General features: G+C 41.4%; 1 protein-coding gene across 4 annotated transcripts in view; it reads right to left on the bottom strand.

Annotated features, from left to right (window-relative positions):
- Nucleotides 1-13,738, bottom strand: part of Eya1 (EYA transcriptional coactivator and phosphatase 1) — a 308,446-nt gene that overhangs the window by 283,134 nt on the left and 11,574 nt on the right. For all 4 annotated transcript variants that reach the window (XM_087550792.1, XM_087550793.1, XM_087550794.1 and 1 more), the window contains exon 2: nt 12,672-12,775. In XM_087550792.1, coding sequence (XP_087406918.1) covers nt 12,672-12,704 — 33 coding nt within the window. In that variant the 5' untranslated portion in view covers nt 12,705-12,775. The remainder of the gene's footprint in view (nt 1-12,671; nt 12,776-13,738) is intronic.

The raw sequence follows: 13,738 nt of genomic DNA, 5'->3' as shown, positions 1-13,738 counted from the left end.
GCTGCTCCCAGCCCACTGCTGTCCTTAAAGAGATCAGGATCTAAGGCAAACAGACTTTCAAATTAGGACCGACAACACTGGATAGAAAAAACACTATGCTAATTAGCAGTTCAAAGCACTTATTGTTTGGGGAAAGGGTTCTTTGGGGGGAAGGGAAGAAACTATAAAAAAATTAACTTCTGACTCTAGTTTACAAAAAAAGAGAAAAATAAATGCAAAGAGTTCTAATAACTACTAATTCTATTTATGGAACTTCATGTATATAATTATTTAAATTTGCTTATGTAATTATTATCAAGCTTCACTTCTTTTATTCCAAATTCCTGAGTCTGGTCTGGAGAGACTCTCGGCAGTTAAGAGCTGCTATCCTAGAGGACCTGAGTTCAATTTCTAGCACTCGTATCGGGCAAATCACCATTGCTTATGACTCCAGTTCTAAGGGTTCTGACACCTCTGGTCACCAATGGCACTGAGCACACAAATCCACACAATACACATAATTACAAAGGAAATACCTCTCTGACAAAAACAGTATTTTAGTAATTTTAATTGAAAATTAGGTTGGTAGGTTCACTCCATTAGTTAGTTGTCTATCACTGTGTAACAAATTGTCCCAGAATCTAACCCATCATCAGACACTGGGTTGAAGAATACAGTTCAGTATAGTCTGCATTTTGCTTACCTAAGTTCTAGGTTCATCGTGTGTGTGTGTGTGTGTGTGTGTGTGTGTGTGTGTGTGTGTGTGTCTGTGTCTGTGTCTGTGTGTGTCTGTGTGTGTGTGTGTGTGTGTGTGTGTGTGTGTGTGTGTAGATAGGTAGGCAGACAAAAGGACATTTAAAAGTACACATTTGTTATAATATTTATTAGAGCTTCAGTCATGCCAGGATCTGCTCCCAATTGTTGCACTTGCGTGGTTGCTGGAGAAGGCTGCAGGTTCTGGCTATGTTGGCCTGGCCATAGAGGGGTCTGAGTGCCCCTTTCCATCACAGCTGACTTCCAAAGAGGATAATCTGAGCCACAGTGGCTTTTGTGACCTAGTATCAGCATGCTATTATGACTTCCTTTTTCCTGCTTAGAAATGTGTCACCAGGTCTAGACAACACTCATGAGGATGGATCCAAACAAGCCCCCTTCCCAAGGAGTTCTGTCAACAAGGTCTCCTCTCTCTCTCTCTCTCTCTCTCTCTCTCTCTCTCTCTCTCTCTCGATTTATTTATTTTATATTTTATGTATATGAGTACACTGTTGTTGTCTTCAGACACACCAGAAGAGGGCATCAGATCCCATTACAGTTGGTTGTGAACCACTATGTGGTTGCTGGGAATTGAACTCAGGACCTCCGAAAGAACAGTCGGTGCTCTTAAACAATGAGCCATCTTTCTAGCCCAAGGTTCCTCTCTTAAAGAGGGGAATAGTGAAGTGACTCAGGCTCCAGATGGAGTGGCCTTTTTTCATAATATTCTACACATCCTTTAATGTTAATCATAGGAACCCTGTAGAGGGTTTCACATACAAACTCCAAACAGCCTACAATGTGGGACTCTGAGGACACTCATCACCATCACCACATTAGTGCTGACACAAAGGTAGACACTCTGTGAACAATATTAACCATTGACTGAGAGACTAAGAGACAAGTGTACAAGTGTGTCTGTGTGTATGTGTGGGTGTGTGTGTGTGTGTGTGTGTGTGTGTGTGTGTGTGTGTAGCAAAGCAAAGCAAAGCAAAATTTAGAACATAGAGATTCATCTCAGTGGGGAAACCCTTAAGCTCATGCTGATGCCCAGTGTATGATGGGTCCTGTGCAGTCCTTGATGACACACAGATTCACTGTGATATGAACTATTTGTGGATGTCAGTTTTCCAGTTTAATGTAAGCACCCAAGAATGACACAGAGTTTGTATCAGAAGCAATCATTTCCCAAACTCTCCATGCTGAAAATGAGCACTGTGTAGGCCAGGAAGAGAAGACAACAAAGTCACAGGCTAGCCTGACTGGAAGGCTAGAGGAGGGAGGCTTGGAGGAGACATTATGCATTTGTAGAGCCACTCATCAGTACCTGCTTGGAGAGGACAACCTAGAGAACCTCACTAAGTCTGCATACAACCTTGGGACTCTCATCTATGCAACCAACTGAGTGACTTCTATGCCACAACTTCAGGGGTTAGCTTTGCATTTTGTTGTAAAAGACTCAGGATGTAGTTCAAGCTGGCTCCAACCTTGCAATCCTTCCGCCTTACCATGTGAAATCTGAGATTGCAGGTGTACATCATCATGTATAGCTAGGGTATTTTTTATTTTAAAAATTTATACTGATTACCCTAGATCCCACTATTTGAAAAAGAAATCAAGATGTGTGTGTTTGCTCAGAAAGTCAGCCTCCCATGTACCATTGCTGGAAGTATGCTGAGCAGAAGCACCTAAGGGTCAGCTCTTCTTCATGGTTAGAGCTCTCCCTTGCCTTTCTTTCCAACATCCGTCACAAACAATTTCCATCTTTGTCACACTCCATTTACATACTTCATGTAGACCTAGTGAGCTACACCAGAACACAAAATGTTACCAGCTCAGATAAACAAACATTTACTGAGGGCCCGTGAATGGCTTGTCATTGTGCTTTGCCCTGGAAAGATAAACATGTCACTGTCCTGCCCCTGGAGTAATTTTCCTGTCTTTTCTGGGTTTTATCTTTTACCTAAAATCATTCTGCTATTACAACCTGGTGCCCAATTTGAATTTTGCTGGCCCATCTCTTCTAAGCTCTGAGGACATACTTTCTTAGTGTGCCTAACCATACTGTTCTGCTCACATGAAAAATTTCCCCTCATCCCTTTCACCATAGTCTGAGCTCCCAAGTTATAAATTCAGCAAAATCCTGTGAAAAAGTGCCTATTGTACTTCAGTTAAAGCCTATATTCAACAAAACTGGAAAATCTAGATGAAATGGACAATTTTTCTAGACAGATACCAGGGACCAAAGTAAAATCAAGACCAGATGAACCATTAAAACAGTCCCATAACCCCTAAAGAAATGGAGGCAGCCATTAAAAGATTCCCAATCATAAAATGCCCAGGACCAGATAGGTTTAATGCAGAATTCTATCAAACCTTTAAAGAAGACATAATACCAATACTCTTCACACTATTCCACAAAATAGAAACAGAAGGAACACTACCCAGCTTGTTCTATGAAGCCACAGTTATGCTGATACCAAAATACACACAAAGACTGAACAAAGAAAGAGAACTTCAGACAATTTCCCTTATAAATTTCTATGCAAAAATATTTGATAAAATTCTCAAAAACTGAATCCAAGAACACATCAAAACAATCATCCATCATGATCAAGTAGGCTTCGTCCCAGGAATGCAAGGATGGTCAATGATCATCTCATTAGATGTTGAGAAAAAATTTAAAATTCAACATCCCTTTATGTTAAAAGTCTTGGAAATATCAGAAATTCAAGGTCCATACCCAAACATAGTAAAAGCAATACACAGCAAACCAGTAGCCAACATCAAATAGACAGAAACTTGAAGCAATCCCACTAAAATCAGGGACTAGACAAGGCTGCCCATTCTTTCCCTGTTTATTCAATACAGTACTTGAAGTTCTAGCTAGAGCAATTCGACAAAAGGAGGTCAGGAGAATAAAAATTGGAAAGCAAGAGGTCAAAATATCTCTATTTAAAGATGATATGATAGTATTCTTAAGTGACTCCTAAAATTCCACCAGAGAACTGGTGGATATAAGAAGTGGCTGGATATAAAATTAACTCCAACAAATCAGTAGCCTTGTTCTACTCAAAGAGTAAACAGACTGAGAAAGAAATTAGGAAAATAGTCATAAATAATATGAAATATCTTCGGGTGACTCTAACCAAACCAGTGAAAGATCTATACAATAAGAACTACAAGTCTTTGAAGAAAGAAATCAAAGAAGACCTCAGAAGATGGAAAGATCTCCCATGCTCATGGATTGGCAGGATTAATATAGTAAAATTGTCATCTTGCCAAAAGCAGTCTACAGATTCAATGCAATCTCTATCAAAATCACAACTCAATTCTTTGTAAAGTTAGAAAGAGGAATTTGCAAATTCATTTGGAATAATAAAAAACCCAGGATAATGAAAAATATTCTCAACAATAAAAGAAATTCTGGGGGAATCACCGTCCCTGACCTCAAGCTCTACTACAGAACAATAGTAATACAAACTACATCATATTGGTACAGAGATAGACAGGTAGATCAAATAGAATTGAAGACTCAGAAATGAACCCATATACCTATGGTCACTTGATCTTTGACAAAGAAGCTAAAACCAGCCAGTGGAAAAAAAGACAGCATCTTCAACAAATGATGCTGGTTCAACTGGAGGTCAGCATGTAGAAGAATGCAAATTGATCCATTCTTATCTCCCTGTACAAAGCTCAAGTCCAAGTGAATCAAGGACTTCCACATAAAACCAGATACACTCAAACTAATAGAAGAAAAAGTGGGGAAAAGCCTCAAACACATGGGCCCTGGCAAAAATTTCCAGAGCAGAACACCAATAACTTATGCTCTGATCAAGAATCAACAAATGGGACCTCATAAAATTGCAAAGCTTCTGTAAGGTAAAGGACACTGTTGATAAAACAAAATGGCATCTGATAGAGGGCCAATATCCAAAATATACAAAGAACTCAAGAAGTTAGACTCCAGAGAACAAAATTAACCCTATTAAAAAATGGGGAACATAGCTAAACAGAGAATTCACAACTGAAGAAACTCAAATGGCCGAGAAGCAACTAAAGAAATGTTCAACATCTTTAGTCATCAGGGAAATGCAAATCATAACATCCCTGAGATTCAATCTCACACCAGTCAGAATGGCTTACATCAAAATCTCAGGTGACAGCAGATGTTGGCGAGGATGTGGAGAAAGAGGAACATTATTCCATTGTTGGTAGGATTGCAAACTGGTACAACCTCTCTGGAAATCAGTCTGGCAGTTCCTCTGAAAACTGGACATAGTACTACTTGAGGACCTAGCTATACCACTCCTAGGCATACACCCAAAAGATACTCCAACATGTAATAAGCTCCACTATGCTCCACTATGCTCATAGCAGCCATATTTATAATAGTCAGAAACTGAAAACAACCCAGATGTCCCTCAACAGAGGAGTGGATACAGAAAATGTGGTACATTTACACAATGGAGTACTACTCAGATATTAAAAACAATGATTTCATGAAATCATAGGCAAATGGATGGATCTAGATAGTATCATCCTGTATGAGGTAACTCAGTCACAAAAGAATACATACACATGGTATGTATTCACTGATAAGTGGATATTAGGCACAAAACTTGGAATACCCATGATACAACTCACGGACCACATGGAGCTCAAGAGGAAGGAAGACCAAAGTATGAATGTTTCCGTCCTACTTAGAAGGGAGAACAAAATAATCAAGGGAGGTAGAGGATGGGAGGGATGTGGAAGGAAGAAAGGATGGGAGAGGGGAAGAGGGGCAGAATCAGATATGGGAGGAGATGGCGGAGATGTACAGAGGGTCAGGAAATTGAACACAGGTGTGTAGCAATGGGGATGGGGATCTGGGGGTAGCAACGAGAAAGTCCCAGATGCCAGGAAAGCAAGATCCTCCCAGGACCCCATGGGGATGACATTAGCCGAAATACCCCACAAAGGGGAGGAAGAACCAGTTAAGACCATATCTAGAGGTTAGGAAGGGTGCTCCCCCACCCACCCACCCAGCCACCCACCACCATCACCCCCTCCCTGGTTGAGGGATGGGACCACCCACCCATCTCCGAACTTTTAACCTTGAAAGTTTCCTAAAGGAAATATAGGAAGGAAGAGTGGAGCAGAGACTGAAGGAAAGGCCATCCTGAGACTACCCTACCTGGTGATCATCCCACATGCAGACACCAAACCCAGACACTATTGCTAATGCCACTAGTGCTTGCTAATGGGAACCTGATACAGCTGTCTCCTGAGAGACTCTGCCAGAGCCTGACAAATACAGATGGGGATGCTGGAAGCCAACCACTGGACTGAGCACAGGGACCCCAGTGGAGGAGTTAGGGGAAGGACTGAAGGTGCTGAAGGGGCCTTTTCTGGCATCAATGGGAGGGGAGGCAGCTGGTCCTGTGAAGGCTCAATGCCCCAGTGTAGAGGAATGCTAGCGTGGTGAGGTGGGAGTGGGTGGGTGGGTTGGGGAGCACCCTATTGAAGCAGAGTAAGAGGGGGATGGGATAGGGTATTTGCAGAGGGAAAACTGGGAAAGGGGATAACATTTGAAATGTAAATAAAAAAAGGAATGGTAACTTATTCCTCCCACAGTCAAATACACTTTAATTAAATAAATCTTATCAAGTACTTACTGAACATTTGGGATAGTATTAATAATAACAGAAATCACCGAGAGGCCATGAAGTCTACGTGATCCCCCTGAACATCAGTCATTGTCAGATATGGGAATTGGCCCAGCAGATGCAATGCACTTGTTAGGGGTTGGGCAGCTTGTGTGCATGGCAGCTGAGGTGTGTGCACAGAGTCCGGCTGGAGTCTGAGCTTCCTCTCCCCATGCTGCTCCTAGGCTATTTCTGTTCACACAGACACCATTTCCCACTCTGCAAATGAGAAGGAACTATGGCTAAAAGGTGCCCCAGGCCTGAACCCTGGGTCTCGCCTACCTCACTGCACTTACAGAGGGAGTGCTTTGGCATATGCAATTTTATTTCTTCATCGCATAGACCCACCAATATATATCTTATGATCTATTTCTAAAAACAGAATGGAAGCTCAGAGGTGGAGTTCTTGACACTATTTATTGAAATCCTCCATCGTTAAATCCCTTACCCGCTCCTCATCCGAATATAAGGGAATGAAGCAGTGCTTTGCGCTTGCCTCCTGAGCGAAATCCCCAGTCCCGATGCACTTAACATTCCTTGCTGTCTTTACCATGTTCCAGCTTCCTGTATTCAAGTTGTAATTTGTTTAGTGTATAATCCGTGTATCTGGATCAGTGTAACCTCAGTTCCAGATCAAACTAGCTGGTGCTAAAAGCGGACACTCCTACACTCTCAGACGGACAAAGGGAGAGAAGAGATCCAGGGTGCTAAAGCCACAGCCTGAAGCTGATGGATATGGAAAACCCCTTAAGTGCTAGAAAACAGTTACATGTGTTCATTGTTAGATTTTCCATCAAGGCACTCAAAATGTAGGTGATGGTACATCAAGTGCTAAGATCCTGTGTTACTACAGTGAATATGCACACGCACGTGCACACGCGCGCGCGCGCACACACACACACACACACACACACACACACAAGTGTATGGGATTTATTAGAGTGGCTCTCAGGCTTATGTCCAGCTAGTCCAACAGTGGCTGTCTACCAGTCTGGGTTTTCATAATGTACCCTAGGCTGTTCAAATAAAACCTGTGTCATAGTCATAACTGCAGAGTTTGACTGTTTTTATTTGCTGCTGCTGCTGCTGCTGCTGATGGATTGATGATTGATTGATTGATTGATTGACGATGTGAGTACACTTTAGCTATCTCCAGACACACCAGAAGAGGGCATCAGATCTCATTACAGATGGTTGTGAGCGACCATGTGGTTGCCGGGAATTGAACTCAGCACCTCCAGAAGAGCAGTCAGTGCTCTTAACCACTGAGCCATCTCTGCAGCAACCCCAGTTTGACTTCTAATGCCGGTGATATTTATATCATAACTTCTGGTGAAAGCCATTATGGGCTTTGCTTGTTTCTATTAATAAGATCATTACTGAAATTTTCCATTTTATTTCAAAGTCACCTTTTCTTTCTAGAGTCCCCCAGTACAAAAATTAAGATATATGCATGTTTTATTTAACGCTTTTTTACTGAGAAATTTAATAGCCAAATAAAAACTGTCATTATTAATGCAAATTTACCTTAACTTAAAGGAGCCAAATTTGAGTTTCAAGAATTATAATAGAACCCTAAAAGTGCCATTATCCTAAAGGAGCTAAAAGATAATCTTCTGAAACTTTCTAGGTTCAAGTAAGTTACCTGGCTTTGTAATAAAACGCCTCAATTCTAGCCCTCCCCACCAGCTGCCAACACTCCAGTCACACTTATGCATGCTGGTCTTTCTCTCTGGTGTAGCTGTGGAAGTTTGCTGCATTTTTAAGTTTTCTGGGTTTTGTTTGTGTGTTTGTTTTGTAGATTGGAGCATAATCAGGTAATGTCTTATGGTGGCCTATGTTTTTCTGGAAATTTAACATTTTTAAATTTATTTCACTTTATGTAATGTGAGGATTTTTGCCTATGTGTACGTATGTCTTTGTATCATGAGTTTCGCTGGAATACATGGAGGCCAGAAGAAGGTAGGGCATTGGTTTCCCCCTGGGAGTGGAGTCACAGATGGTTATGAGCTACCATGTGGGTGCTGGGATTCAAACCTGATTCCTCTAAAGGGCAGCCATTGCTCTTAACTGCTGAGAAACCACTCCAGTCCCTTTTAGAGATGTTGCCGGTAAGCAGTGCATTCAAATTATATTGCATTTTTATTTTTAAAAAGACTTCTTGAATAATCATTCCATTTGAACTGCAAACTTATAATTTGAAGTAAGAAAAAGAGAGAAAGAAATGCTACCACTTCATCATATAGCTGCTGAGCCTGATGCTGAAAATCCTATCCCCAAGCACAGGAAGGGGTGGAGAGCTGAGGAACTATCTACCAGGCTTGACATGGCCATCTCACTGGACAATTCATAGCACCAAATTGCTGCACAATGTCTTGCCATGGAGGTGGGAGGGGCTCTTGAGGACCTATCCGAACCCACAGATCTCTAGGCAGGCATGGTTGTTAGGGGAGGCGGGGAGATTTTCTTCAGTGGTGTAGCCACTAGTGAGCTGCTGGGCCTGGTGGTTTAGAAGCTTCTCAAACACAATCATCACACCCACAAAAGTGACAAGACACATCTCTCAGTCATTCCCTTCCAGGGACTGCCTGCACTTTCCAGCTGTCTGAGGTGAAAAGACCAGCGACTGCGATTGCACTTCTGTCTGCTCTATGCCCAGTCCAGCCTTCTGGAATAAGTGGGAGACATACAGAGTGCCACTATCTTTTCCCTTCTTGTCACAGTTCTGTACCTCGGAGCAAAGAATCAAGGAGAACCGAGTCACTGGAGCTTCACAAGCTTATGAGGAATGATAGTTGGATGTGCTGAGTATTACGCCTATGTTTGGATGCCAAGTTTTGTATATGAACCCATTCAAAAGACTTCTTTTAAAAAATATCTGATGAGGAGAGCCAGAGGTCTGATTCCTTTCATGGAGATATGTAGGGAACAAGGATGAGTCATTCCAGTTACAATAGCGTTCCTCCAAAGAGCCACTCGTAAGTACAGTCCTGGGCGCAAAGGCTATAGAACGGAAGCTAATGGCAGGACAGCTGCTGTGCAAAGGACTGGTCCTGCGGTGTAACTCTCATTCTCTTCATTCTACTGTGCGACGATCAAAGTTCTCAGAGACAGACCTTAAAAACGTTTAATGTTTTCCAAAAGACATATATGCAGTGCACGCTACCCATAGGGTAAAAACAAAACATCAGCAGACTAACTACAATCATCTTGAGGCGGCTTATAGGTACAATGGGAAGGGAAAACAGAAGTAAGGGACTTAGTGGAAGGAAGGATTCAAAATACATGCGTTTTTGAAGCAATAGGCAGAGTTGGAAGGGAAGCTCCATGAACAATGCTTGTCTGTGGGTTCAGGGGATGGACACTGGAGCATATTGAACAAAACAGGAACTAAAGTTGTAAGGCGAGGGGAGCTGTGCTTAGTGAAAGGCGAGGGTCATATGGATATGCTTGTTTGTCACAACTGGGCTGAGAGGGTCGTCTCTGTCAGCACATGGAACAAGGAATCCATGCACACAGCACATGGATAGGGGTATGGTGTGCTTTTTAAATTTGTATCAGATACAGTTGAGTTGTGATAAGAAAGAGGAGCAAAAGAAATTTTAACCCTACTTGCAAGTGTGAACACTCTTGTTACTGTTTCCCTGTTGCAAGTGTGAACACTCTTGTTACTGGTTCCCCGTTGCAAGTGTGAGCACTCTTGTTACTGATTCCCTGCTTGCAAGTGTGAACACTCTTGTTACTGGTTCCCTGTTACAAGTGTGAATACTCTTGTTACTGGTTCCCCGTTGCAAGTGTGAGCACTCTTGTTACTGATTTCCTGCTTGCAAGTGTGAACACTCTTGTTACTGGTTCCCTGCTTCCAAGTGTGAACACTCTTGTTACTGATTCCCTGCTTGCAAGTGTGAACACTCTTGTTACTGATTCCCTGCTTGCAAGTGTGAACACTCTTGTTACTGATTTCCTGCTTGCAAGTGTGAACACTCTTGTTACTGGTTCCCTGCTTCCAAGTGTGAACACTCTTGTTACTGATTCCCTGCTTGCAAGTGTGAACACTCTTGTTACTGATTCCCTCCTTGCAAGTGTGAACACTCTTGTTACTGGTTCCCTGCTTGCAAGTGTGAACACTCTTGTTACTGATTCCCTCCTTGCAAGTGTGAACACTCTTGTTACTGATTCCCTGCTTGCAAGTGTGAACACTCTTGTTACTGGTTCCCTGCTTCCAAGTGTGAACACTCTTGTTACTGATTCCCTGCTTGCAAGTGTGAACACTCTTGTTATTGGTTCCCTGCTTCCAAGTGTGAACACTCTTGTTACTGGTTCGAGACATTATCTGCTCTTTTGTCCTAAGTACTACCAACACTTGCAGCCAAAGTTCTAGGTCTTCTTTCCATCCTGAAACTGTCTTTAAGGGGAAGGGATCCTGGGGGCTGAAGGAAGGGAGCCCACCCGAAGCCTCCACACAGGAGCCTCTGAAGAAAAGATGCTCATTCTTGACTGAGCACACAGGAGCCCAATGGCCAGGAAAGGCTCCTCCAATCAAGACCACATGGCATTTTTCTTTGAGAAGCGGCCCTGTCTGCTTTTGTGCTGGTCATTCTCGAAACTGCTTCATGTTCATGGACAGGAGAGGAAGAGAGAGGGAGAGAGAGAGACAGAGAGACAGAGAGACAGAAAGACAGAGAGACAGACAAAGACAGACAGGGAAAGAACAATGACATGTAACTATGTTGCTCACTAAACTTGTTATTTTGCTCTGAAGGGGGACAAACAGGAGGAGGGAGAAAAGAAGGTTAAGGATACAGGGCCAATATATTTGTTGTATAATACGTGTGGATGTCCTTATGCACCACAGTACCATGAACATACACAATGAAGAGGTTTTCAAAGTGTCGGCAGCATGGCATTTTTGTTGAAAGTCAATGCATTCCTCTGAATCCTTATGCTTTTTACAAATTAATTATTTTAGTTTTGAATTGTAATTTTTTGCTCTTAAATTAGTATTGGCAAAATACAACACGTGGTCACCCAAGCTGACACATCTCTGCTAAAGTTGTTAAACTTGTCAGACTCTCCAACATGTCAACTTGCCTCTATAATAAAGGTGACAGTATTAAGCTGCTGGTGATGTTATTTTTCATTGATATTATGTGAATTATGCAAGTACTTTCATATAATAAATTGCAATACCACTGATTCCTAGTAGGAGTTTAAATAAAATAAATAACTAAATCGATTACTGATGCTTGTTTCCTGCTTAGGGTAAAAGCTACATCATACAAAGTGGTCCTGAAGTACTTTATCTGAATTACCTCACAGATGGCTTACAGGATCCATAAAGTCTACTCTGTAATTGCATACAGTACAACTAAAGCTAGCATGATAGCACTTGACCATTGGTTATTAAAATCCGTATCCATTAGCAGTTAGAGCTGATTGCATAACACCGAAAGGGCTTGTAAGACACACACTTACAGGAACCACAACAGCATTACTAAAGATTACATTCTAGGTTTGTGATAATTCCATTGTGTGCAAAGCCAGGCCATGATGCCTGAAAGCCTTTCATCTGATCAGGGCACCTAGAACATAAAGTCCTGTATCCTAACCCAAAATGCTGCTAGAGACATTTCCTAAGGAAGGAACTTTAACTCACGGAAACAACTCAGAAGTTGGATATGATGACTTCAAATGAGAAACAGTCCTTTAGAAGCCTCGCTAAATGTTTCTGAGTAACATGTCTGAACCTTTTCTTTGCTTACAAGATAAACTAAGCATAACCTGAGATTCCTTTATTTGAAATCCATTTGGGAGTTTGTCAGGCTATGGAAATTCCATATCAAACATACATTTTAAACACACACTTTATATACTATAAAAAAATACATATTAAGCCATCTAAAACAGGAATTAATTTTAAGTTTTGTGAGACAATATGCTTTCCCTCAGGCAAGGGAAAATGTAATAAGCATTAAAACTGTGCTGTACATATTGGTGTAATTACATAATACTGAAGGTTGGCTCTTCCTCTCTGACTTGACTTTTGATAGCTGATACCTCTAAGAAGAGTCATAAATTAGGTTAGGCTGATGAAATTGGTGTACTACTTAATTCATAAGGTTCAAAATCATTAAAAATTGGTAGAGAGACTGAGAGATTTCCAGACACTCGGATTACAACAAAAATAGTCATTACAATCTTAAAAGCCATAACTCTTTGCTTAAGACTGATGTTCTGTTTACTTACAGACTGTCCATTTATCTCACGAAGGGCTTCCATTGAAGACTTCTCTGCAATTATATATGGGCTATTAGCAACACACTTCTTCAAAGCGTTTCAACGCTCCACACCTGTGTGGAGAAAATCATACAGCCATGTTAATAGTGCCGTACATCTGCAGCCTTCCATTCACAGCATGTATACACAAGTCAAGAATGCTTACTTCACTGAATGAATCTCTAAAATAAATATTATGGGCTCCCTGTTTATCACAATTTACATGAGCCAAATGCGACCAAATTATAGCTCAGTGATGCCTGCTGTCAGCAGCCGCAGATCAAGAAGAAAGGAGAGGAGTGGGCTCCCAGAGAGCGTCACACACGCATTATTTTTGAGCCAACAGTACAGAACATGCTTCCTCCTCTTTTTTTTTCTTCTTCTTGAATTCAGTTTCTCCCCTGCTATCTGTCAATGTCAGCAGCCCCACAATGCAAAGAGGAAATACTAAGAAAGAAATATGACTGTGGTGCAAGCCAGGATGAAAGCACCAGCGCCGGGCTGAGGCTTTCCCCTCAGGGCATGGATATTATTATACTAATTCTTCGCAAGTTGACATTAGGTCACCATTTCATGGTTGATCAATTCTGCACCTTCAGACACTCAACACCTTCAGGGAGGGAATGTTTAAGAGCTTTCAAAATAGAGTCAATAAATGTAGTTCTTTACACTTAACTATCTTTAAAAGATAATGTGGCCAGCTAGCCTCCCGATCTCACTCCCTAACTTTCAGAATCACTTATCATGTCTATTGTCAAATAAAGAGCTTAAAAGGTACTCTCTGGTTTTTTGTATTTGCACTTGAGAACCAAGGAATTGTTCTATATGATTCACAGTACCTCAAAATGGAGATATGTAGATATTTAGTAAGGATAAGAAAAAGTTTTAATACTAAGATACAATTTCGCGACAAAGAACACATGGTAGTTTAATTTTAGGCGCATTGGTTCTGAGTGTTCACATGTTAGGAAAACCATAGAGCAAAAGACAATTCCTTTGTGTTTTGGTTTGATGGACATTAACTGGTCAAGCAAATA

This window comes from Rattus norvegicus, chromosome 5 (assembly GCF_021556685.1).
Source record: "Rattus norvegicus strain SHRSP/BbbUtx chromosome 5, alternate assembly SHRSP_T2T, whole genome shotgun sequence".
Taxonomy (NCBI): Eukaryota; Metazoa; Chordata; class Mammalia; order Rodentia; family Muridae; genus Rattus; species Rattus norvegicus.
This window is presented reverse-complemented; position numbering and strand designations above follow the sequence as displayed.